At 44.4% G+C, this 26,286-nt stretch overlaps 3 protein-coding genes across 4 annotated transcripts; 1 reads left to right on the top strand and 2 right to left on the bottom strand.

Annotated features, from left to right (window-relative positions):
• LOC114788990 (zinc finger protein 830-like) lies at positions 1–1,141 on the bottom strand. Its single transcript, XM_028978015.1, has one exon. It carries the CDS (start codon positions 1,109–1,111, stop codon positions 221–223), a length of 891 nt encoding a protein of 296 aa, XP_028833848.1. The 5' UTR covers positions 1,112–1,141; the 3' UTR covers positions 1–220.
• Positions 1,142–4,420: 3,279 nt separating this feature from the next.
• Positions 4,421–18,371, top strand: LOC114788185 (ankyrin repeat domain-containing protein 13C-like). Of its 2 annotated transcripts, XM_028976480.1 has the most exons (13): positions 4,421–5,421; positions 5,570–5,611; positions 7,369–7,473; positions 9,849–9,934; positions 12,641–12,686; positions 13,075–13,141; positions 13,238–13,382; positions 14,183–14,314; positions 15,374–15,535; positions 15,689–15,768; positions 16,772–16,870; positions 17,047–17,147; positions 17,225–18,371. In XM_028976480.1, exons 1-13 carry the CDS (start codon positions 5,073–5,075, stop codon positions 17,353–17,355), a joined length of 1,545 nt encoding a protein of 514 aa, XP_028832313.1. In that variant the 5' UTR covers positions 4,421–5,072; the 3' UTR covers positions 17,356–18,371. The 2 variants fall into 2 exon arrangements, with proteins under 2 accessions (XP_028832313.1, XP_028832315.1); XM_028976482.1 differs by lacking the exon at positions 7,369–7,473 and having other exon boundaries at positions 4,426–5,421.
• A 1,356-nt stretch (positions 18,372–19,727) lies between these two features.
• LOC114788186 (serine/arginine-rich splicing factor 11-like) lies at positions 19,728–25,741 on the bottom strand. Its single transcript, XM_028976483.1, has 12 exons — positions 25,620–25,741; positions 24,950–25,083; positions 23,125–23,234; positions 22,808–22,897; positions 22,677–22,726; positions 22,315–22,445; positions 21,623–21,695; positions 21,423–21,542; positions 21,078–21,164; positions 20,790–20,861; positions 20,526–20,697; positions 19,728–20,446 (listed from the first exon to the last, which is right to left on the bottom strand). Exons 1-12 carry the CDS (start codon positions 25,739–25,741, stop codon positions 20,252–20,254), a joined length of 1,356 nt encoding a protein of 451 aa, XP_028832316.1. The 3' UTR covers positions 19,728–20,251.
• Positions 25,742–26,286: the final 545 nt, after the last annotated feature.

Below are 26,286 nucleotides of genomic sequence, written 5' to 3'. Positions count from 1 at the left end.
TTATATTTATATATTTTATCTGGAAAATTACAAAATCATTTTGAGTTCTTTGTTTTTCATTACACAAGCAAATACTGCAACATACTCTGCACCCAGTCTGGACCTCACGTACATGTCGACAAGATGTAAGATTTAATACCGAACATTTAAATCAAATCTGCACATGAGAAAAAAAAAAAACAATGTAAACGGTGAATGTTTTACAGGAAAGAGACGTTGTTCAGGCCAGAGCTCCTTTCGCTCTCCAGTCCCGGGACAGCAGATGGAGTAATTCCTCTTCCTCCTCCTCGTCCTCCTCGGCGGGGTCCGCCCCAGTCTCCTCCGCGACCCTCGCCGCCGGCCTCGCCCTGGCCTCCCGCTTGTCCCGCAGCGTCTCCACGCGCCTGTAACACTCGATCTGCTGGTCGATCTCGTCGATCTGGCGCTCCAGCCGGCCCTCCTCGTCGTCCTCCGCCACGATCGCGTCCGAGGCGCTGTTCACCTGGCGCATCTCCTTCTGGAACTCCTCCCACTCCTTGTCCATCAGGTCTTTGGGCGTGTCCACGTTGCGCACCTTGGCGTCCCGCACCGGGTCGTCGAAGAAGCCCTCGGGCAGAGCCTCCGCGGTGTTCTCCTTCTTCTGCTCCGGCTCCTGCTCCTCCTCGCCGGCCTTGGACACCGAGCCCGAGTGCGACACGCTGGGGGGGACGCCGCTGTCAAAAAAGTCCGCGGGGAGCGCAGGGGCGGGGCCATCGCCACCGCCGCCATCATCATCGTCGTCATCGTCGTCGTCGTACATGCCACCCAGGACGCCCGCGGCTTTCGCTTTCTTCCTCTCGGGCCCGGCGACGCTCGGGGCCGTCTTCGCGGCCGGCCGCCCCTCGCCCTTCACCTCCGCCACCTTGTCCTTGTGCTGCTTGCCGAGGACGTGCGTCTGCCACAGCAGCTCCGACTTGACGGGCACGCCGCACAGCACGCAGCTCAGCTGCCCGGCGCCGCTGTACTTGGCGAAGGGCGACTCGACGCGCTTCTTGCTGCGCTCCGCGCCCCGCTGCCGCTCCCGCATCAGGCGCCGCAGCTCCTCCTGGTTCACCACCTTCTTACCCTTCGCTTCTTTGCGCTTTGTTGCCATCTTCGACTGCGGCGCCGCTCAGGGCTCTGCGGGCGCAGGAAAATGACGTCACTTCCACGCTGAAGCGTCCTGGCTTTTCTGTGTGCTCTTACTATTCACAATATTCATTTTGGATGTACAAAACACATTTCCCGATATCCATATTGACATTCTGAATGCCCAACATACATCACTATTAAAAAATACCTTTAAGGATATCCGCAATTTGTATTCTGACAAGTATAAACCATATTTCTGGAATCTTCAATTAGTAAATTTGTATTGTAAATTTCCCACTTGTGGGACTAATAAAGGATCGTCTTATTTCTTATATTATTTATAGTTAGACACAATGCAATTGCAGGGATACACAAATATAGTTTAGATATCTAATCACACCGCAATCATATTTTAATATATTTTATAATATTTTATTATATCCATAATAGCGTTTAACCTAGTCAGAATGCCAAAAGAAAGGTAAACCTTTACTCTGACTAGTTATAATTGCATTTTGAACATTCAGGATACAGATAATAATAAATTACATATAAGATATGTTGAAATACAGCAGTTATTTTGAGATTTCCTGGGTAGACTAAAAGTGTATCTGATTATGGTCATGTTTCCCATCCATGTCCATTAGGCTTTCCATTTCAGATATCTAGAATGAGTATTTTACATATCTGCAGAAATGACATTACATTTCCCATTCATGCCTATACATGAAGTGAAGTGATTGTCATTGTGAAACACTGCAGAGGACACATCTAGTTGTGTGCACCGTGTGCTGTGCTACAGTTTTTCACAATGACAATCATTTCACTTTCATATATGTCACCTCTATTCCAGTGAAGTGGCCTCGGTTTCTGCATGAATCCATTCAACTGGGCCCAGCTTCCATGTTGACAGTGTGTTTGAATCGCTCAACTCAGGACCCTGCAGCAGTACTGCATTGCCACACAGTAGCCATTTTGTGTCCTGTGAATTGATCCGTGCCTAGAAATGGTGTGCCAGCTTTTACTATAAACAGTTTTGCTGGCGGGGCAATTTTTTTCCAGATAACCAGAACGAAACGGTTCCTAGGAGAAATGACATTGTGTTTTCCATTCATGTCCATTAGGCTTTCCATTTCAGATATCCAGAATGAATATTCTACATATCTGCAGAAATGACATCATGACAATCAGTGACTGATCCTGTAGGACAGGTATGTGATGAATTATCTCACAAATGTGTCAGTGTCCAATACTTGGTCAGATAACCAAGAGACAGACATTGTGCTGATCATTGTGCCCTATATAGGAAAGGGCAGTGCAGGCTGTACCTGCTGCGGAGGCTCAGGTCTTTCGGGGTGGAGGGTCCAGGAAAGGAAGAGACTGAACAGGCTGATCGTCTGGATCCAGTGGAGGTGTTGAGTGACAGGAGTATGGTGACCAAGCTATCAATCCCCGCTGGACAACATCTCCCACCCCATGCAGGGGACCCTGACAGTACTGAGCAGCTCCTTCAGTGGCAGGCTGCGGCACCCAAAATGTGGGATGGAGAGACTCAGAAGGACTTTCCTACCAACCACTGTCAGGCTTGTCAAAAGATGGCCACACAAACACACACATCCAGTACACCATCTCCACCTCTCTTAAGTGCAATATCTACCCACTCTGTACATACAGTACAGGCCAAACGTTTGGACACACCTTCTCATTCAATGTGTTTTCTTTATTTTACATCAGTAGATTCTCACTGAAGACATCAAAATTATGAATGAACACATGTGGAGTTATGTACTTAACAAAAAGTGGAGACCTGACCTCCACAGTCACCGGACCTGAACCCAATCGAGATGGTTTGGGGTGAGCTGGACCACAGAGTGAAGGCAAAGGGATCAACAAGTGCTGAACACCTCTGGGAACTCCTTCAAGACTGTGGGAGAACCATTTCAGGTGACGACCTCTTGAAGCTCATCGAGAGAATGCCAAGAGTGTGCAAAGCAGTAATCAGAGCAAAGAAACTAGAATATAAAACATGTTTTCAGTTATTTCACCTTTTTTTGTTAAGTACATAACTCCACATGTGTTCATTCATAGTTTTGATGCCTTCAGTGAGAATCTACCAACGTAAATGGTCATGAAAATAAAGAAAACACATTGAATGAGAAGGTGTGTCAAAACCTTTGGCCTGTACTGTATGTAAAATCTTTCAAATATATATTTTATGTGCATACCGACATATTTTTTCACTCTTTTATTTTGCTATTCTAGGACTATTTATTTGCTTATTTGTACAGTGAACTTTTATGTTATACAGTCAACCTAGTGTCTGTGCTATTGTCTTTTGCTGCTCTTATCTTGTACTGTCCACTTCCTGTCGTGACATTGTAAATTTCTCACTTGTGCAACTAATATAAGATAATCTATTATGAGTTTATCAGTTTTTTGGTGATGGCGGTGCATCGAGAGCTCTGACTGCTTGTGGGAAGAAGCTCTTGCCGTGTCTGCCAGTTCCAGTTCTGATTCTGCGGAACCATCTGCCAGGCAGTAGGAGGAGGAACAGGGCATGTGAGGGGTGGTGAGAGTCCTTCATTATATTCAAAACTCGACGGATGTGGTGTTTCTCGTAGAGCTGGGAGATGGGTGGAAGTGATGCGCTCTGCTGTCCTCATTATCCGCTTTTTGCAATTGCTTTTGCTTTTGCTGTTTGCTTTTTGCAATCACTATCAATTTTGCAATTGTCAATTAAATATTCAATCTGAGCATGTAATTTGAAATTACATTTTGCAATTGGCAGTTCAATGTGCAAAGCGCTGATGCAATTCTTAATTAATTTCAAAGTATTTAAAATACAAAACAGAATTACAATTCACTGAATCGCATTTCATAATACAATTTGCAAAGCAAAATGTCAGAGCGCTCATCAAGGCGGGCCTTCAGTAACAACGTCACTTCCTTGTTCACGGCCTCGCCAGAATCCGTTCATCCGCGTTATATGTTTAGTTAGAGCAGTGACAGTGTCACCGGCCGGTCTGGAGGTTGACTTGAGGACTTGTTGACTTGTCGTTGGAAAGTCGCAGGTTCGAATCCACCCGCCGTCGCTGTGGTACAACACACTTGGTGAAATGCAAAGCTGTACTTCACAGTGTGGCAAATGATAATTACGGAACACTCTACCGGTAGACCGACATCTTTTAATACACTTGGCAAATGCTGATGCCGAAGGATATTTGGAGGGAAGTGATGCTGCACAGCGCCTCGGTCGGACGAATTCATGTTTTTTTTTTCCAGATGTTCACCCCACATGCGGCTCATAGATGTTTAACGTCTGTTTCCTGAACCTTCGAAGCGCTGCACATTAGGGATGTGTGGATCGATCACTATCATTTGCAGCATTTACATTTGCAGCAAGCAAGTACACCACGTAGGTATAAGTACAAGTGGGTATAACTATCGACACCAAGTGGGTATAAGTATTGGATCAGTAACAGCACCATTTTACGTGCTAGTAGAAACACTCGGTGACGTCACAGAAAGGGGCGGCCCCAGCCACACCTTACCCGTAAAATGTCATGGCGCGTCAGGACACACTTTTTAGTTTAACTTTCCAATCACATTTAGTTATTGTATAAGGTGTGAGTATCGGATCCGCGTCGCCGACGCCAACACGAGATTTACTTGTTACCGCGCATCAGCGCTGCCAGGTTTCAAACGGGACTTGCTGAGGCGCTGCGCCGTTCTCGCGAGACTTGCGGGCGACAGCAGATGGAGCGCGAACGGGGCGTCGGGTGTAGCCGCCCCGCTGTAGCGGCCGAGGTGCTCGCTGGTTGCGCGTCCTGCGGCGGACGGCGGAAGACGTGGCCGGAGACAGACATGTAGCCTCCGTTCCCGCTCTCTTGACCTGCGGTTGGTCGAGTGCTGTTATCGTCCTGCGACATCCGCTCCGTTTCTAGGTTATCCAGCTGTCCGGCTTCACCGGCCCAGGAGACGCGATGACCGGGGAGAAGATCCGGACGCTGCGCAAGGAGCATAAGGGCAGCAAGAGCGAAAACATCCTGAAAGCGTACCAGGACCGAACCAGTGTCCCCGAGACGGCGACGTCGCCCTCCTCCGTGGACACGGAGAGGACGAACATCGCCAACCGGACCTTCCACAAACCGGAGGAGCATCCGGCGAACGGGAACGCGGCGGCGGTCACCGTCGTCGACGACAACAGCAACCCCGTCGCGCTCGGCCCGGGGGGCTCGCATTTCCCGGTGCACGAGTGCGTGTTCGAGGGCGACGTGCGCCGCTTGTCGTCCCTGATCCGGACCCACAGCATCACGCAGAAAGATGTCCACGGTGGGCGCCCCGACCACGCACGTTGCACTCGTTTATTTCGCTGCGTTTGCCCCAAAGCGTCCAAGATGTCGAACAGGCTTCGTGTGCTCCAGGTTCACACTCGGAGTTCCCGTCTTGACCCCCTTTTTTCTCTCTCCCCTTTCCACAGGGAACACGCCTCTCCATCTTGCTGTGATGCTGGGCCACAAAGGTGAGTGTCTCGCTGGGTAAACAGGGAGCTGGTGAAACCCTTTAATGTTTACGGCGTTTACCAGGCGCCCTTGTCCAGAGCGAGTTACGACCAGTAGTTACAGGGACAGCCCCCATCTCGGGGTTCAGTGTCTTACCCACTAGGCTACTAACACTCTATATATACGGCACCATCTCCACACACTGCTCCCCGGGCGCCTGTCATGGCTGCCCACTGCTCACCAAGGGTGATGGTTAAAAGCAGAGGACACATTTCACTGTGTGCACGTGTGCTGTGCTGCTGTGTATCACAATGACAATCACTTCGCTTGTAAAGTGTAAAAAAAATCACTGTTCATCTAAGCTGCGAAACCCCTAATGCAAACATTGATCAAAAATGTATTTACCTAAAACATCAATCGTAGAAATTCCTTATTTTCTTGGGGGGGAAAAAATGGCATGATGTGTGTATAAAAAGGACTCTGTTCTCCATCTGTAGACTTTTGCTTGCAGGAGATCAGTCGTTGGGAGAGGCCGACGCCCAGTTCAACACCAACATTATTATCACTTTCACTATAATTATTATCGGATTTGTTTAACACTTTTTTTTTTTTTTTTTTAAGTTAGTCGCTCCCCGAGCAATTTCAGAATTACCTGTTGGGAAACATTTAGTTAGTCTCCCTACTGCCTTAAAGACTTGCACAGTATGCAAGCCGTGGACGAAATGACGGCGTGCTCGTAGGATGGTTGAACTGCAGGTAAATGTGAGGCCCGGCGCAGCTGGCGGCTCGGAGGGATTTTTGGCTTAGTCTCCCGTCGCATGGCGTCGCGCTGGAACGCTCCAGCTCGAGCAGTGACCCGGAGTAAACCCCGCGGCCGTCACATCTGCTCACTTGACCGCAAATCCGCCGTTAAACCGCCTTCCGTTCTATAGCCGGTGGGCCGTCGCAGGTTTCCCCAGTGCCTACGGCAAACGCTCTGGGCATTCGATCGAACGGATTTTTCTTTTGCCATTTTTTTCCCCTCCATGTTTAAACATGAATGAAGTCTTGATGAGCAACATGAAAGTCATGTGTTCATCACTTATTCATTACAACATGGGACGTCAGCGCTGTACCGGTACGGAAATAAACCGCTCCAGTTGCAGGCTGAATTCGGGCTAAATCGGGGAAAAAAAAAAAAAAAGATTGTTCTTTGTTTTGGGTCCTCGTGTTGGACCCCATGATTCAAGCTCTTTCCTTTATGCGGCCGTTTGGTTGCGAATGCTCTGCTCCCGCAGGGACAAATCACAACATGGCCTAGATTTTTATTCTTTTTTTCATACCAAACACTCATTTAAAAAAAAAAAAAAAAAAAGAGCAATGAGATCCCCGCTTCTGTAATTGCAGGGTTCATGGAATTCATGGAATTTGAACGTATAATGAAGTACAGATTTTCCCGTAAGACTGGGTGAGAACGCAGTATAATATCTGTCTTAGTATCTAATAGTAGGTCCAAATTCCAGACCTCTGCAGCCGCGTGTCTCCTTTTAAAAGCCACGAACGTTACAGCCGATGAGCTCCGCCGGAACCTGGTTCAGCCCGTCTCACGCGGGCTCGGACCTGCCTGAACTTGGATGAGGAAACATCGATGTTTAAATGAAGCTTTTCGGGGAAGAAATGTCATAGAACGTGTACGGTTCTTTTGTAAATATGTGTAAAAAAACAAAAAAAACCCCTGTAATTTCGTGTGCTGGGTGGTAAAGTTGGGGTACTGACCGCGTCCCTGCTTGCTTGGCAGAGTGTGCCCACCTGCTCCTGGCCCACAGCGCTCCAGTGAAGGTGAAGAACGCCCAGGGATGGAGTCCCCTGGCCGAGGCCATCAGCTACGGCGACAGGCAGATGAGTAAGAGAACAGAGAGCAGACCATTAGTTGCCGGACGAAAAAACTAAACGCACTTCTGAACTGAGATTCCCAGTTTTTACTACGTTCTTTAGGATAGTTCGTAATAGCAATGTTTGTTCTGCATCTCGAAAGATGAACTGTATGAAACCATATGTGTGTAAAATGCAGCATAGGTGTGCATCCTCCTTTTTGATCCCATCCATCCTTGTGGGGGCGGGGATTTAGTCCATGCATGTTGACCAGCTGTGTACGTTGTGTGTGTGTGTGTGTGTGTGTGTGTGTAAGAGAGATAGAGACCAAAGCTTCTTGTTTTAGCACGGCCGCTAATGAATTGTGCTCCAGGTCGGCCCGCTTGTTTCCGTGAGTGATATTGATCGTCCCGTTGCCGAGGTCGTCTTTGGTGAGACGTGAACGGCTGTAAATCGCGGCGAGCGTGATCGTCGGCGTCAAGAGAAGCCATTACGTTTTGTAGCTTAACCACGCTGCGCAGCCTGTTCGAGCTGCACGGAGCCGCATATTAAAACCGCACTTCTGCGCGCGGCGTTTTAATCGCTGCACATATGGGGCCAAGCGATCTCCTCGAGTAATTATGTCATCAGACCTTTAGCTGGAAGGGGAGACGCCATTTGGCCCACGTGGTATTATTATGGGCTGTCTCACTCATTCACAAACTCACAATGACATGGCCTCTGCTTCTTTTTGTACGTGTGTGTGTGTGTGTGTGTGTGTGTGTGTGTGTACAGCCCTACTTTAATTCGCTTGTTTTTTATTAATGTACACCGTGACATCAGTGGTAAGGAAGCGGACTCGTAACCAATGGGTTTGAACCCCGATCCGCCAAGGTGCCGCTGATGTCCCCTTGATCAAGGCACCGTCCCTACACACTGCCCACTGCTCACCAAGGGTGGTGGTTAAATGCAGAGGACACATTTCGTTGTGTCACCGTGTGCTGAGCCGTGGTGTGTATCACAGTGACAAAACATCTGATTTTACCTGATGTTGTCATCCATGCAGACTTCTAAACCTGCACCAGGGTTAATAAATGACATCTGCAGTGAACGCCTGAGTTATTCAAGAAATGGTGTCCTGCAATCCTGTTAATGGTTTGATACGAGCTCTACAGCTTAGCAAGGCACAATTCAACAGTATTCATCAGATGCCCTTATCCAGAGCAACGTACAGTCAGTAGTTGCAGGGACAGTCCCCCTGGAGACGTTCAGGGACACAATAGTAGAAAGTGGGGTTTGAACCTGGGACATTGTGGTCGTCTGGTTCACAGGCGAGTGTCTTACCCACTAGGCTATTTTGTACAGTTGCTAAAAGGGGATATTTTTCTGGTGCTTGGGAGTTTCTCTAATGTGAAGTACACAGATTGGCCCATCAGGATGCTGAAATGACCAATTCTAGCATTTGTCTCGGTAGTTCGTGTGGTCTTATAGAAGAGGGCCTTTGTGATGTGCACCAATGAAACCCAAAATTCAGTGGCATCAGACTGCAGCAAGACAACTGCTCCTAATCTGTGGGCCAGTTCGAGAATAAATTCTGACCTTAATCCAGTAGAAATGTAGTGGAAATACCATAATAATACCACGTGGGCCAAATGGCATCTCCAAGAAGTGCTTCAAAGTTGTCACTATCAAAGCGAGCAGCACAACAAATCATCACTCTGAAATATACAGTTTCGAAAGGGAAGTAAAGTTAATGTTTGAATGTAAAATGAATATTTTAATTGCCACAGTCTGTGTCTTTGCTTTTATATCTGCGTTCATTAATTATCTATTAGGTCAGGGGTTTGAAATTCTTGGCTCTTTCATCCTTACACTGCAGCTCCCTGTGTGTGTGTGTATGTGTGTGTGTTATCCGTTTTTTCTTTTTAATTTTACTTCTCTTTATATAAAAAAAAAAAAATATATATATATATGTGTGTGTGTGTGTGTGTGTGTTATTATCCATGTTTTCTTTTTAATTTTACTTCTCTTTATATATATATATATATATATATATATGTGTGTGTGTGTGTGTATGATGTTCACGATATTATTATTGAGTACCATCATTAGTATCGTGACAAGCCTAGTTTAACTACATAAGTGAAACAAAGCTGTAAATGTGCGCTGTTCTCCCGGCAGCTCTTTGATCCGCACTCTGACAACATCTGTGCAGGACGGGAGAACTGAAGCGCTTATGTAATGTCCATAGTGGTGCTGCTGTGTGTGTGTGTGTGTGTGTGTGTGTGTGTGTGTGTGTGTGTGTGTGTGTGTGTGTGTGTGTGTGTGTGTGTGTGTGTGTGTGTGTGAATTTCAGTGTATGAGTCTATACCTTTGTGTGTGTGTGTGTGTGTGTATGTTGCTGAGTCGTTTCTCTGCACTCCTCAGTCACAGCTCTGCTGAGGAAGCTGAAGCAGCAGTCCAGAGAGAGTGTGGAGGACAAGAGACCACGACTGCTTCGAGCATTGCGGGAGGTGAGCTATGTGCAGATCACAGCTCACTATCTTCTCTCTCTTACACACACACACACACACACAGTTGTCACAGTGACACTGAAGAACAATGATAACGATAATGCTGAATCACTCAGTATGTTGCAGGAAAGATGTCTACCCAGAATAGGAATCAGCAGTAACATGATTTTCATGATATGTAGGGGATTATTTCATATTTAATGTGATTCTTGTATCATGAATCAATAAATATTCAAAAAAAAGTTTTGAAAGTCAATGATCTTCTAGCAGATTCTCTGCTGTGTCAAACAAAACTGTTATTGCTCAGGGATGCAAAATCAATTAAATCATTTAAAAACATTAAATGTATACTTATTTCAGTGTAGTAAAGTTAAGGATGTAAAGTGCTCGTAAAGTGATCGGATGAATTGTAAAGTTCCTCTTTGCCATGAAAATGAACTTTATACACCAAAAAATCATTTCCACTACATTTCAGGATCGGCTAATTTCAGTGATCCTCTTGTTAACACAAGTGAGGGTGATGATGGGCCCAAGGCTGGAGATCATTCTGTCATGCTGATTGATTTAGAACAGCATGGATGCTTTGAATTGAATGCATTAAAAGGAGGGTGATGCTTGAAGTAATCGTTCTTCCTCTGTTAAGCATGGTTGGCTGCAAAGTACCTGCAAAATGAAGTCATCATTGTGTTGCATAAAAATGGGCAGGCAAGGATATCGCTGCTTATAAGATGGCACCTAAATCATCAACCATTTATGCAACCATGCAGAGCCTGCTCAGGAATGGCAGCAGGCAGGTGTGAGTGCATCTGCACGCAGTGAGGCGAAGACTTTTGGAGGATGGCCTGGTGTCAAGAAGGGCAGCAAAAAAGCCACTTCTCTCCAAGAAAAACACAACAGACAGACTGATATTCTGCAAAAAGTACAGGGATCAGACTGTTGAGGACTGGGGTAAAGTCATTTTCTCTGATGAAGCCCATTTCTGATTGTTTGGTGCATCTGAAAAAATGATTGTCCAGAGAAGAAGAGGTGAGCGCCACCATCAGTCCGTTCTTGTGCCAACAGTCATGCATCCTGAGACCATTCATGTGTGGGGCTGCTTCTCATTGTAAAAACAATGAAGACCATGTGGTGTGGAGAGAAGAGAATAGAGTGTGTAGAAAAAACTCTTTCTCCCTCCACACAAAGCACTGTATTCAACCACTCCAATTTGATGTTACCTGGCAGAAAGAGGCATGGCACAATAGAGGTTAAAAATGAACAGTTTCTAATTTATTAACACGGTAAATAATTATTGTAGTTACATGTGAATATTGAATGTAAAAAGGTACCAAGGTTACAGAGAAAATAAACATGAGAAGAAAGAGTAAAGAGGGAGAAGAGAAAGAGAGGGGGAGAGAAAGTCTCAGAAGCCTTCCGGCTTCCGATGGAAAACCCCCTGAGCAAGATAGCTCAGAGGTGCCTTTTTCCACATGTGAGCAGACTTTTATACCCCTGGCCTACAGGAAGTTGTCACTGACCAATCAGAACCTGTTGTTTCTGATGTCACGCCCCCGGTGCCTCCCATTTGGGGAAGACAAAGAGGGTGGGCGGTCCTGAAGGCTGATACTTCACACGTTGCTGTCGGACAAAAGGCATGTAAAAACCGGGGTGTCGAATCTTCACCCACAACCGTCGACACAGGAATGTAACACCTCCCCCTGCAGACATCTGTTATGCAAGGCAAAAGCAGGCTCCCGTGATGTCCATTCTTACATCATCATCCACTAACAATTTTGCCTCAGAACACAGCCATGAATGAAGAATGGTACCAAAACTTCCTTTGACAGCAACTTCTCCAAACCGTCCAAGAACAGTGTGGAGAAGAACATGGACGTTGCATCTGATTCACTGATGTCCACCGATGTGTTGGAATCCAGCTACACATATATTAAATTTTTACTTTTGTTTCACCTATATAGTTTTTGCATTTATTTTTATTTTAAATTTGTGTCATAAAACTCTATTTTAGTTGCAGTTTGAGGGGATTGATTTTGCACACTTTGTGAGAACACATGAACTTGAACCTATCAAAATGTACTGTGAATCATTACATCCCTAAATCAAATAATTCAGTTCATTGGAATAAATAACTAATCAGGTAATCAGTCATGTGACCTGCCTTGGTTCCTGGCCTATAGTTGTCTGGACACACTCTGTCTCGAAGAGAGCTGATCGTAACTGTTCATTCCAAGACCGTGCTTCCAAAGATGTGAAATCATTTTCTTCTGTATTATCAGTATTGTCTCCTCTGAAGATATATATGTACAGAACTTTTGAAGTGAACATGGAGCGATTGTCATTGTGATACACTGCAGCACAGCACAAGGTGACACATCGAAATGTGTCCTGTGCTTTTAACCATCACCCTTGGTGAGCAGTGGGCAGCCGTGACAGGCGTCCGGGGAGCAGTGTGTGGGGACGGTACTTTGCTCAGTGGCACCTTGGCGGCTCAGGATTAGAAACCTTCAGATCCACTTCCTTACCCGCTAGGCCACCACTGCCCTGTTGGGACTAACATAACTGAATCAATTTCAGTCAGTACACTCTATGCCAAATACCAGTGTTTCAACACACTGCTGTCTTACACCAACCGACTGTAACACCATTAACCTAGCCTAAAATATTACCTGGCAAGTGATAATGGTGATTTATCTTCTTTTCTTCCAGCTTGGGGACTTTTACCTGGAGCTACACTGGGACTTCCAGAGCTGGGGTTAGTCATCAACCCTCTACATCACACATGTTAGGGGGACATAGATGGACACATGGACTGGTAGTCTGAGTGCCGGCTGAGGGGCTTCTCTTTTAAAACATTTAAATCCATGTGAAATGAATTAACAATATGTTAAAGTGAGAGGACAGTAGCTTTGCAATGTTATGTTAAAAGTTGCATCATGGGAGAGGTGAATCTGGCTCATAGTGAGGCACAGAGGAGGATGTAACGTTTTGCCCTCATATCTGAAAGTGAGTGGAACATGAGTAAATGTTGGATGTGAGGAAGAGGTGAGCTCTGATTTCGTACGATTTTTAAGGACTAATGTAAAATGTTAGAATATTTCAAATATTCTGATATATATCAAATAATTTTTTTTATCACACAGTACCGCTGCTTTCTCGCATTTTGCCATCTGATGCCTGCAAGATCTATAAACAAGGAATCAACATTCGGTAGGTGATGTCCTTCATCTACCTATGCTAATGAAAGAATGTGTCTGCCCTACTCGTTTCATCATGAAAGGAGTTCTTCTTCCTCCCTTTACCCAGTCTGGACACCACCCTGGTTGACTTCAGTGACATGAAGTGTCAGCGGGGTGACCTCAGCTTCATTTTCAATGGTGCAGCCACGCCCTCTGAGGCATTTGTGGTCCTTGACAATGAGCAGAAGGTGTACCAGCGTATTCACCATGAGGTGAGTCGGTCCAGCTGCTGTGTCGGGGATACAGGGAGTACTGATCCTTAGAGTACTGAGTACTGCAGATCCTTAAAAAAGTCCAAATTTTTTCCTAAATGAAGGCCTCAAATATCATGACTTAATGACTAGTAATCCTTAAATCCAGAGTTTAAAGAGGTCCTAAAAAAGCTGCAAACCCAATAAATCAAATGAAACAAGCTTTCAATCTGTCAGTATTCCGCCAGTCTCTGCGCACTGGGGACTTCCGGGGCCGGTCCTAGCCTGTTTGGTGCCCTGTGCGAGGCCAAAAAAAGTCATTTTGATTTTAAAAATCACAAAATAAAATCTTGGAATCCTGGATGGACGGCTTGATAAAATATGAACAAGCATCGCATTGTCTATAATATATATATAATCACTCACATCATACAAATACCTGGTATTTCACGACCTTATGAGTGTGACAGAAAGTCCACTTTCAGTAGAATTGCTGACCTAGCGGGTAAGGAACCAGACCAGTAATTGGAAGGTTGCCGGGTCGAGTCCTGAGCTACCAAGGTGCCACTGAGGTCCCCACACACTGCTCCCCAGGACACATTTTGTTGTGTGCACCGTGACAATCACGTATCTGTAAAAAGTTTATCACGCAACTACCTGCAGCAGTGCTTACTCATGTTTCTATGGACGCGTTACCCTTCCAAAAAGAGTTACATTTAAATTTACATGCTGAAATTATATACTGCAGTATATACCGTCTATGGTTCAATTTATATCGTGATATTGCCTAATTTACCGTTTTAATTGTTGTGTGTTTGTAGGAGTCAGAGATTGAGACGGAGGAGGAAGTGGACATCCTGATGAGCAGTGACATCTACTCTGCCACCCTCTCCACAAAGTCCATTACATTCTCACGCAGCCAGAGTGGCTGGCTCTTCAGGGAAGACCGAACGGTCAGCAAATGAACATTTTTTACTTTTCATAGCTACTCTCAGACATAATATTTTGCCAAGAACCAGGCAGGTTTCATTACAGATTCACCGTGTTCTTGATAACAATACTGAACAGAGCAAAAAAAAAACATTAACCAGTCCGAATGCCATGAATAAGAATCATTAATAGAATACTATTCCAAGCCATAAAATTGAATGCCGTGGACAGGCATTAAATTCAGCTATTATTTTCACCTCTGAAGGGGAGGAGCTTCCTTCTGAACCTGATTGATGTGGAGTCGCAATGAGTCTTGCTGGTCTTTTCTGGTTCACCAGCCACCCCGATCTCGGAATTCTGTAATATTGTGGCAATATTAAATTAAAACGCTACAAACGCGGTACAATCCCATCGCACACTATCAACAGTGCCTTGTAACCCAGGGACCATGTCTCCTGCCTGCCACTGCTCTTCCTGGTTCAGCAGAAGCTCAAACACTCCTATCGTCCTCTCTTTATCTTCATATATTAACACATTGCAGACCTTTGTATTGTTTACAATGAAAATCTTTTGGTAGGTAAAGATATTTAACAGCATTTCCGAACTTAAATTTCTGGTTTGCTGTCTCGAACCTGGAAATTTGAGTCACGTAGAACAACATATCATATCCGCAGACTGCAACCCCTTTGATGTAGTGAAATGTAGTGAAAGTTTTTGAAAGTATCGCCCTGATACTGGTATCGTTTTTATATTACAAATCAATGTATACAAAAATGGCATGTTAGAAAAGATTACACAGATCATCAAGATATAAGCATCTATAAAAACTTAATATTACAAGTGTGAAAGGCAACTACATGATAATAGCTATTTCAGATGGTAAATTTGTATTCATTTTATCTTTTCAGTGTCTTTAGCACCGTAGCCATATTTCAGTAGAGTCTTGTAATAAGAGTACGGTGCTGATTATGTTTGAGTAATACACTATATTGGCCAAAGTATTGGGCCGCCTGCCTTTATACGCACATGAAACGGTAATTATTGATTTCTGTAGTAATAAGGTTTTGGGGGGTTTTGAGCAGGAGCAGGTGGGCAGCTTCCTGGCAGATTTCTACACGGTGAATGGGCTGGTCCTGGAGTCTCGGAAACGGCGGGAGCACCTCAGCGAGGAGGACATCCTCAGGAACAAAGCCATAATGGAGAGCCTGAGCAAGGGGGGGAACATTGCTGAGCAGAACTTTGAGGTGGGCTTCATTAAAGTATTGAATGGGGCAGGTTTTGAATAAGAGAAAAAGTGGTTGTAGGGGGCTTTAGGTTTGGTAGTTGCTGTATATGTGGAGTTTGGGTGGGCGTCAAGCTGTAGTGGTAGACAACTGAAAGTCTGTGTCTTTCTGCAGCCTGTCAAAAGGCAGTCCCTCGCTGCACCTGATGCCAACAAAGTCTCATGGGAGGAGTACATCACCGCAGAACACGGAAAGTAAGCCGCAGATAACCATAATGATAACCATAAGGCCCCAAAGGATGTGTGTAGTGGGTCAAGCTGCAATGAAGAATTCTGTATTTTATCAGACACTCCTTATCCATTATCTTGGGTACACAATGGTAGTACGTGGGGTTTTTGACCATTTTTGTGGTCATTTGTTGCACAGGTGAGCGTGTTACTGACATCCTACCTAACCTAATACAACTTGAATAAACTTTGGCAGTGGACAGATCGATGCAAATGAGACCACCACCGCTTTCACACCGTGTGTGAGCTTGCATATATCTGTGGTGGTTGTAGCCTAGTGGGTAACACACTCGCCTATGAACCAGAAGACCCAGGTTCAAACCCCACTTACTACCATTGTGTCCCTGAGCAAGACACTTAACCCTGAGTGTCTCCAGGGGGGGACTGTCCCTGTAACTACTGATTGTAAGTCGCTCTGGATAAGGGCGTCTGATAAATGCTGTAAATGTATATCTATACCAGGGGTCGGCAACCTTTAACACAGAAAGAGCCGTTTGGACCCGGTTTCCACAAAAGAAAAAGCACCGGGAGCTGCAAATGTAAAATGAATATAGCACTGTGTACGTTATTTTTTCCTTCATGCTAGGTATAGAAAAACAGGGTGGTGTTTTGCTTGTAAAGAATGCGCATTTTTTGCATTTTTTTTAATGCCGTTTTCTTACTAGCACAAATATGCGCGACAAAAGTTTAATCGTCCAGACAACTCTTAAAAACCTGACCGGACAGGGACAGGTCTTAAACACCATTTATTAAAAAAAACAAAAAACTTTTTTTTTTTTTTTTTACCCCAAGAGGCTTCAGATTTTGAAACCCAGTGTAAGGATGAAAGGTTGCCGACCCCTGACCTGTATTGACCTGTAAGTCAAGCCCTGAGCTACTGAATGCGCATGTCAGTGCGGCGAGTGGAGAGTTTTTGTGAAGCTTGTAGCTCTGTGAGGGTAACTTTCTGACTGACGTCTGCGGCCCGCAGGCCACCCCACCTCGGCCGCGAACTGTTGTGTAAGGAGAGCAAGAAGAACTTCAAGGCCACCGTTGCCATGAGCCAAGACTTCCCCCTGGCCATTGCGTCGTAAGTGTGTTTTATTCATTTACTTATTTCCTCTGTACGTTTTTCAGGATGGGGATTCTCTCACACTGTTCTGAAGTACCATACTCAGAAAAGTCACCTGAACAACTTGCCGTTACTGATCGTCTTATGGATGGAGATGCGGGATTCTCTTGTTGATGCTTTGCCTTTACTTGCAGGTTGTTAAATGTGTTGGAGGTAATCGCCCCGTTTAAACACTTCAACAAACTCCGAGAATTTGTCCAAATGAAGCTTCCTCCAGGCTTCCCAGTCAAGCTGGGTAAGCGGCAGTTTCGCAGTTGTTAACGTGGTGGGACCTGCATGCTCTGGATTGATTGTTCCTGTCTGCTCCTGTAGATATTCCTGTGTTTCCCACCATCACCGCTACCGTGACCTTTCAGGAGTTCCGCTACGATGAGTTTCAGGAGTCTCTGTTCTCCATACCGGCCGACTACAAGGAAGACCCCAGTCGATTTCCTGACCTCTAACAGTGTTCTTATCCTGTATCTACCGTTGTTCTCTAGTCATTGGTGGATTTATGAACACACTCCGCAATGTGTTAATACTGGGAAATGTCAGTAGGTTTTTTTTCCCATTTATGAAATGATCCGCGGTGTTAGATTGTGTTGACTCCATCATCACTATACTCACACGGCGCAAATAAATATGATTATTCCCCCCACTGCACTGCCCCATTTTAGCCGGCATCATAAAGTTCCTCCGTTGGTTTCTTGAACACTGAATTTATTGTCCTGTGAAGGGAAGGAATAATTATACGGACAAATGTAGTCTTTTCACTTTTTAAGTGATGTACTCCCAAACGCACAAGGAGCATCAGAGGGCATTTTACCGACTGGCATCTGTTCCCGTTTTCTCCACCGTTCTCCTGCGTGTTTTTAATCTCGTTGTCTTTGGTTTGTGACATTGTCTCAGGCGTATATATTGGAAGACATGTTGAAATACGGACACCAGTCCCTTTTATAGCGGAGCTTTAATGTTTAAGCAACTTCAGCAGAATCCCCTTTCGTCTCTCTTTATTACGAGCCGCTCATATTTCTCATTTGAAGTATATGAGCAGCACTGTACCAAAAGGGGTCCTGTGTAGCATTTTGAGGACCTCATGCAAGTACCCCCTCAGGCTTTACAAATACACCAGCACTACACCCATTCTTTATAGCATTGAGTTCCCAGTATTATGAATATTAAGAATAATTGTAGGAATGTCCACGTATGTTTATGAACCAATTTAAAACTTCACATTGATTAGTTTCAGTCAAATTTCCAATTCCATATGGTGGGTTACTGCAGAACGGTCTAGTTTTTATGGTAGTCTACTCCAGTTGCACATTCATCAAGGTGAGATCTTATCAATATTTTTTTCCCTTTGACAAACTGTATGATTTACATCTAGATATAAACATATACCTCCACAGAATGTACAGTTGCCTCACATACTGCACTATTTTCATACAACCAGTCTGAAATAAAATCCTTCAACATCTTCCACACGTGTGCTGTAGACCTTTCTGTATGTGCCCTGTTTCACTAAAGGGTGTTCGGTTTCACGACTAATACCAATACAGTCGATCAAAGCGGAGTTGCTTTAACCCCAAGTTAATCGGGGTACACCAGGAAACATGATGCCCTGTTTGGTGGGGTGCAGATTATGCGAGTCACCATGGAGACGGAGGGAAAGTGTATTTCACTATGCTTGAGGTAGAAATTACAATGGAAGCATATGCCAATTACAAACAAAAAAGTCAATGCGTGAGTGTTACATAAGAATTGATAATATATTGTGTGTGTTGTGTGCAACATCCTGATACGGATGCAGAATTCCTCTTGGATGAACGTTGTGGGTCTCTGGCCGGGGAGGCGAGTACAGTAGACTGTAAAGTTCCTGACTGCTGGCAAAATTATATAGAAAAGGTCCCGTTTGCAAAATAATAAAATGAAATGGGCTCCAACATGTACTGGCTGTGGAAGGAAGGGGCCCGGCGTGTCGGACACTTTCCGATAGAGGCGGAGAAAGTTGAGGTTCGAGTAAACCTGCTGGGGGGGGGTGTCATGGTAACTCACACAGAATCCATCTAAATTGGCTTTGAGAAACCGATAATCCAGAGTTTTCGTTAACTCAGGTAAGGGGCTTATGGAATCAGTTTAATTTTTCCCTAAATTCCTTTTTTTTCCATTTTAATTCTTCAGAATTGATTTTTTTCTGCTATAAACATATTACAAAAACTAAGTGATTATGGAGTGGGTAAAAATAAAAAGGCAACATGCCAAATCACTGTTTAACAACTCTTTGCTTTCGTAAACCATTTGCATGTAAATAATTCGTGCATTCCATGCAAAGAACTATTTCACAACATTCTTAATTGTGTAAAATAAAAGTGCATCACATTGGACCTAAACATAAAAACATTTTAAATAAATAATTATACTCTGGGGCGACTTGGAATACAGGAAGAAAAAAGTTGTGCCCACTTGCACAATGAACTGGAACCATGATAATAAAACCCCGTTTTGAACTGATTTGTTGCTTCTTTTCTCTGTTTCAGATCTTAGTTATTGACTAAGTGGTCATCACATGTTCTTACATAAGAGTTTTTCTTACAAATTTGGCAGACAGCCTCATCGCAGATTTTATTATTATTATTATTTTTTTTTAAGCGATTGTGAGACGCTGCGGCACAGTACACGGTGACAACGAAAAGTGTCCTCTGCTTTTATTTGTTGGATTCCACGATTCAGTATAGGGCTCTACTCGGGGTATTCTCAGAGAGTTCTCACTAAACCCGTTTTTTTTAAACAGGACCCTGGAGTCCAGATCCCCAAATGATCCTAGGCTCATACCAAATGCCATTTTCAACCAAACAAATTGGTTTATTTGTAATATTAAAAATGCACTGATAAAATGCAAACTGAAAACTTAACATCAAGATGAGTTCTACTGAAACAATGGGTCAGAACATCAAAATGAATGAACAAAATTCCTAACAGCACTACTAGACGTAACGACGGGGGATAAAAAAAAAAAAAAGATTCGGTCAGAAGGGGCAGGAATACAAAGTCTTCAGGTGAAGCTGCGATCCTACCATTGCCCAGGTGGGGTACAGCCAAAAAAAAACAAAAAAAAAACCTAAATATCTGAAATCCAGTTTACATCGATACAAAAAAGGTACATATTATATCAAAGAGATGTGATCAAAGTGAACATCAATATCATATATTACAGAATAATCCGGCAAGTAAATATCTAGTCAGAAACTGAAACTACGGCTCGCAAAAAAAACAACAAAAAAAAAAAAAAACAGGCAGATGAAGTTAAAAGTACAGTCTGTTTAAGAGGCTGTGGCAGAGGAACTACAAAACGACGCAACATCAGTCGCTCACGTCCATGTCATCTTCTTGATGGTCTCCATTGACCTTGGTGTCCTTCGGAGTCAGCCCCACCCCGTTTCCCTCAGCATGGTGGTCATGGCCTGGTGAGTGTGCAGAGTCATCGGACTCCTTCTGCGCCTCTCTCTCTTTTTCGCTGTCGTAGCCCTGCTCCTCCTCATCATAGTCTCGAGTGACCTACAAGAACACGGGTACGGTCCGTATAATAGCTATCGTTTGACATGGGGTAGGTAAATTTAACCAAATGAGAATTTACCTTAACATCTCCTTTCTCACTGTCCGACTTTCTGTCTCGGTCTCTCTCCTTGTCTTTAGTTCTCTTCTTCTTGCTGCCAGAACCTTCTCGTTCATCGCGGCTACGATCCTTTTCTCCCTTCCGGTCACGGTCTCGCTCTTTCCCCCGGTCCTTCTTCTTCTCCTTCTTGTGCCTATGGAGAGGTGGAAAATTACACTGCATTAACCAGTCTGTGGCCAAATCTCAATGGAATTTAAGGTTTGAGTGCCAACTGGAGCTGCTGACCTTCTAGGGGAAGGAGTCCGGGACACCTTTTTCTTGGGAGTCCAACTCTTGCTGCGACTTCGCCTCCTCTTCCTGTCAACACATACAACCAAAGTTTACTTTGAGCCACCCTGTCCAGCACAAATATGAGCCACTGATAGGGCAACATAAGCAATATTGATAACAAGGTACCATCAAATACAAGCTTGAAACACAACCGTCATCTCAGCAATGATCTACAGTATGACAGCACTGACAGGGCTGTGTGAGTGAAGTGGGAAATTTCGTCAGGGGAGACCTGGAACTCACCGACTGGAGCTGCGGGACCTCCTGGCTGTGCTGTAGCTCTTAGGAGGGGTTCTGGAGCGCTTCTTCTTCTCCTCCTTCCGTCGGTCCCTGTAGACAAAACAGAAAAATAAAGAGCATGTTATTTAAAACCATTTTTTCCTACCAGTGCGTTGCACCCCCAGACACATTTAAATGGATTTTTTTTAATGTTTTTATTAAACTAAACATGCCACTAGTTGTTTGGAATGTCCCATCAAGACCAAAATGTTATATTTAAATGCATTTTTTTTAATGATTAAAAAATAAAAATTAAAAATTTTTTATATAGCGAAAAAACGATCCCAGAAAAATAAGCATCAGCTGTACCTGGTCCGACTATTGGAACGCTTGCTTCTGTCTCGGGAACGAGAGCGCCTCCTGCGGGGACTCTTGGAGCGACGGCGACTCCGAGAGCGAGAACGCCGCCGTGACCGGCTCCTTGATCGCCTAGGACGGGTCAGTGACAGAGTTAATCCATGGTACACACACCAAATGTGGAAAAAAAAACCCGCTGAATGGGTGCATACCTGTGCCTGGAGCGAGAGCGGGAATGTCTCCTTCTAGATCTGGAGCGGGAGCGCTTGCGCTTGTCCTTTTTATCTATAACAAGACATCATAATGACAAATGAGAAACACTGACATTAAATTTCACAGCCTCTTGAGATCATATTCATGCTTCTCTTAGACTTGGCAACTTCAGAGACACATTCTTGGGAGAGATGCTTTAGGTAAACACCCTGACAATGTCAGCAGATAGAGGTGGGCAAAGGTTTTTATTTTTTATTTAAATATTTCTTACATATTGTCCATTACTTTTTTTTAAACTTATGACAACCCTGAAAAGCTTAACTTTTCACTCCAAGTTCAGGAAAAAAATAAACAAATAAATAACACACACACACACACACACACACACACATATATACACACACACACACAAACATATATATATATATATAAATAAAATAAAAAAAAGAAGGCATTGATATATGTATGTATATATATCAATGCCTTCTTTAAGATACAGGGCTTCAGTAATGCTCATGGTTGTTTACTTTTCCCTCTAAAATGAGATTGAGCCAATTGGACTGGAGCAAAATAAAGTTAACAAAAAGTGGTCTTCAGCTAAGCTTGAGTTGAGGAGCGGACATTCTCAGTAAACTCAAAGGAACAAGAAATTAATAACAGACCAGAATTGAAGCACTCCACAAACACTTACCAGGTTCAATGGCTGCAGAGATGAGGGACTGGGCCTCTCGCACCCGTTTCATGGCCTCCTCAATCTCCTTACTAGAGGCATCAGCCTTCATTACTGGGTTCAGGGCCATTCCAGCAGCCATGGGATTCATTCTACAAATTGAATGGTCAGAAACATTACTTACAACGAAGTTAAATGTGGCATAGAACACATTGGGTCCGGTAACTTCATAGTGTTCTTAAAAACCAGTGAAAATTGGTAAAGTTGATCTAGCCACGGCTGTGTAACAACCTGTAACCATTAAGTTAATAAATGCTTCTTGATACATCTGCTTTGCCTAAAATTCTAATATCTTCTACAGATTGATTACGATAAAGACGTACTTTGGATCCACAGAAGTCATGAACTTCAGCAGCTGGTCTGCCGCCAGAGACTAAGAGAGAAAAATAAAAAGCAAAATATTAAAAGACAATTTACTAGTCACATGGACAAATCTACTTTGAGGGCCACCCACCTGATTCATATTAGATCCTGGTAAGCCAAAAGCAGCGAGACCTGGGTCCATGCCGGCTGTTCCGAGGGACGCTAAAGGAACATTTCCCATCTGTAAAACACACCAAGATGACCAAGATCAATGCAAAGACGAGGTCATGGAAATAAGGTATATTAAGTTTCAGGTGTCTACAATAAAAATTACAATTGTGAGAGCTTGTCAAAAATTAGTCCCATGTTAAGAGAAAAAAAGTGTGTTATCAGAAAAAGGTGTGACAAAGGGGCGGAGTCACGTTTTGCCTGGTGTGATAATAATGAAAAAGCGATGGTGGGTCTTACAGATGCCAGTGGGTTGGGCGTGGGGAGCAGTCCTCCTCCAGGAAGAATTCCTGCTACAGCATTGGCTGGTGCCAGAAGGGACAAAGCCTTGGCCTCATCAGGAATCACTCCTACGAAGAAAAAGACAGCATTACAACCGAAAACAGGAGGGCATACCCACACACACACACACAATGTGAGACAATGTAAAACAGCAGCTTTATTCAAAACAAGCCACATTTACCGCTCAGTACTGCGCCTTTGTCTCTGTCACTGACAGAATTATTTTAACGGCTAAGACTGCTACGTCTGCAGCGTTATTAAATGACTCACAAATACACACTATTGCAGTTAAAGACTGCCAAGATGTTATCACCTGAACGTGTTTTTTAAGTCATGAACCAAACGTTAGCGAGCACAGTCGGCTCTCCACAGCGGTGTGCCCTTTGATATTGATGTTTTATGAACAACGACTCACGGTGGCTGCATCGCTAAAAAAAGCACACAGAAAAAGAAAAAAATTCGAGATACAGAGGGGGAAAAAATAAATAAAAATTGAGGCGAGCAACAATCAATCATGTCACATTTCTCCAATTCTGTAACTCAATCATTATCTGTACATGCATTTATTTCTGAGCCATTGTTGATTTTAAACACAAATTCCCCAGCACAGGAGGCGGGGGGGTTAATAAAGCAGTAACTGACTACATATGAAAATGTGTAAGCAGGAGCCCAGATAACTGAAAGCCCACAGCCAGTAATAGAGAGTATCTGTCCATCGAACAGGGGAAAAAATAAAAAATAAAGAACAGAACATTTGCCTGTACGCTAAAAAAAAAATCGTATGCAGTGATACAACACAAGGACAACAGAGAGAACAAACAGGCACACGAGAAAGACCACTGCTGCAGGAGGTTAAACTGTAGGCTGGCTTTGTCAGCTGGGGTCTGGTAAACAGGACTGTAAAACACAACAACAACAGAACAGAAACACCACCATTAAAGAGAGAGCAGGGCATAGTGCGCGGTTAACATGCGGAAAGAAATTTTCCGCACGGTATTATTATTTTTAAAAATCTGCTTTGGGACCAGTGTTTTTTTTCCCCCCTCATATTTGAATTAAAAAGTGTTGATAGTGTTCATTACGACAGTCAGAAACTTCAGACTCATTCTGACTTCTTACCGTACGCTCCTAAAAGATACAAAAAAAACAACAAAAAAACATTACATTGTGGGTTTAGACGTCCAGAATACAGGAATTACTCGAGTTCTTTTCACTAAACTATGCTTGTTCATTTAAAACAGACAATGCATCTAAAAGAGAAGGCATGTGAAAAAGAACAGAATAAGATGAAGTTGGAGAGAGAAGAGAAAGTAGTGCAAGAAAAAGGTGAGAATAAAAGAGAAAAGAGGGTTCTTGAATGCTGGCCTTTTGTAATTGTCTACCCCCTGTTGGCAGGAAGAAGACACTTTCAGCCATCAGGGAGCGGGCTCTGCTTTTGCCTTCTCCACTACGGAAATCACACAGACAAATAACAGAAAGAGTTTAATAGAGGACAACATTCTGACCACGGGGAGGGGGGGGAATTGTGGTTATAATGAAATCATCTGCCTGCGTGAGCTCGGTCATGGCCAGTCTCCATCAGCCGACCCCTGATATACTTCTCACAGCTTCACGCAGACTAACTGTGTACCAAAAGGTCTAAAGTCTATCTGGCCATTTTGGCGGCCCAGCACCTGCCTTAACACCACCCTGTCCCAAAGCAATCCTGAAAAGGACACGTCAAAGCCATTTAAGGACAACAAATAAAAGATTAAAAAAACGGACGAGGTCATAGCACACCAACCTTCAGCATACGGGACTACTATTAGCGCCCGGTCCACAAAGACCGTGTTGGTCAGATGCTGAGAGACTCCCACCGACTCGGTCTCCCGGAACTTAACAAAACACACGCGGGACGTCACCGGCATCGTGGAATCGCTGGGAAAACAAGAACAGGGTTAAAACACACATCCAGCTCATTCAAGGGTGGTATGTAGCCTAGTGGGTAACACACTAGCCTGTGAACCAGAAGACCCAGGTTCAAACCCCACTTACTACCATTGTGTCCCTGAGTAAGACACTTAACCCTGAGTGTCTCCAGGGGGAACTGTCCCTGTAACTACTGATTGTAAGTCGCTCTGGATAATAAATGCTGTAAATGTTCATCCTACACAGGGCTTCCAACTTCATTCGTGTGCGTGTAACCTCGGAATTTAAACGCCAGATTAAAAATACGGCCTTTTGTGCGATTGTTTGGCCGATATGACCCAGGTTGAAGAGGACGGAAGGTCCCTCCCGCAGGGGCTTTAAGCCGTCAGCGGCGGGGAACAGGTTCCTTCCTTCGCCCTCCATTTTACCCGCTAGCCGTGACGCTAAGCTAAACCGCCCCGTTAACGACGCGCCGCGATCCTGCAACGCCTCGGCCCGTTTACACGCCGTCCGCCCCCAAAAAAAACACGCAACCCCAAACTTACTCTGGCGGGAACAACTTCATCTCCTCCACGGTTCCGAGGAACCCGAAGAGGGTGCGCATCTGCTCGGACGTGCTGCCCGGCGACACGTTGGTCACCTGAATCACGTTCGTGCCGGAGGTCATCTTTACCCAGAACAAAAAAACGGAGGTCTTCCTCCACACACACTCACACGCGGGGGGAAAAAAAACCCGAATCGTCTAGGCTAACGTCGGTCAATTTCACACACGTTCACATCCAGACAGAGCAGCAGGCCCGTCCGCCATCACGCGGTTGTTCTGCCGCTGGGTTTCGCGCATGCGCAGCACGCTACGCGCGTCCCGCCTCTGCAGCGCCCTCTGCCTGTGGGTGGTGTCTGAAAAGCCCGCAGCCAATAATAGCGAGTAACAGGAAATGTTTTTTTTTTTTTTTTTAAAGAACATAGAATACTTGCCTGCATGATAAAAAAAAAATTTGCATGCAGTGATACAACACAAAGACAACAGAGAGGAAAAACAGGCACACGAGAAAGACCACTGCTGCAGGAGGTTAAACTGTAGGCTGGCTTTGTCAGCTAGGGTCTGGTAAACAGGACTGTAAAACACGACAACAACAGAACAGAAACACCACCATAAAACAGGACAGGGCATTGCGTGGTTAACTTTTTTTAAAATTGCCTTGGGATCAGTGT

This window comes from Denticeps clupeoides, chromosome 4, assembly GCF_900700375.1.
Source record: "Denticeps clupeoides chromosome 4, fDenClu1.1, whole genome shotgun sequence".
Taxonomy (NCBI): domain Eukaryota; kingdom Metazoa; phylum Chordata; class Actinopteri; order Clupeiformes; family Denticipitidae; genus Denticeps; species Denticeps clupeoides.
This window is presented reverse-complemented; position numbering and strand designations above follow the sequence as displayed.

Bases quoted from the DNA above. Each gene is read 5' to 3' on its own strand.
- LOC114788990 (XM_028978015.1), bottom strand. From the start codon at position 1,111: ATGGCAACAAAGCGCAAAGAAGCGAAGGGTAAGAAGGTGGTGAACCAG.
- LOC114788185 (XM_028976480.1), top strand. From the start codon at position 5,073: ATGACCGGGGAGAAGATCCGGACGCTGCGCAAGGAGCATAAGGGCAGC. The intron at 9,935-12,640 runs GTGAGCTATGTG...CTTTTCTTCCAG, and splicing joins TGCTTCGAGCATTGCGGGAG to CTTGGGGACTTTTACCTGGA. The intron at 15,769-16,771 runs GTAAGCCGCAGA...TGCGGCCCGCAG, and splicing joins ATCACCGCAGAACACGGAAA to GCCACCCCACCTCGGCCGCG.
- LOC114788186 (XM_028976483.1), bottom strand. From the start codon at position 25,741: ATGACCTCCGGCACGAACGTGATTCAGGTGACCAACGTGTCGCCGGGC. The intron at 21,696-22,314 runs GTAAGTGTTTGT...GTCTTGTTATAG, and splicing joins CTCTGCAGCCATTGAACCTG to ATAAAAAGGACAAGCGCAAG. The intron at 21,543-21,622 runs GTATGCACCCAT...GACCCGTCCTAG, and splicing joins CGCTCTCGCTCCAGGCACAG to GCGATCAAGGAGCCGGTCAC.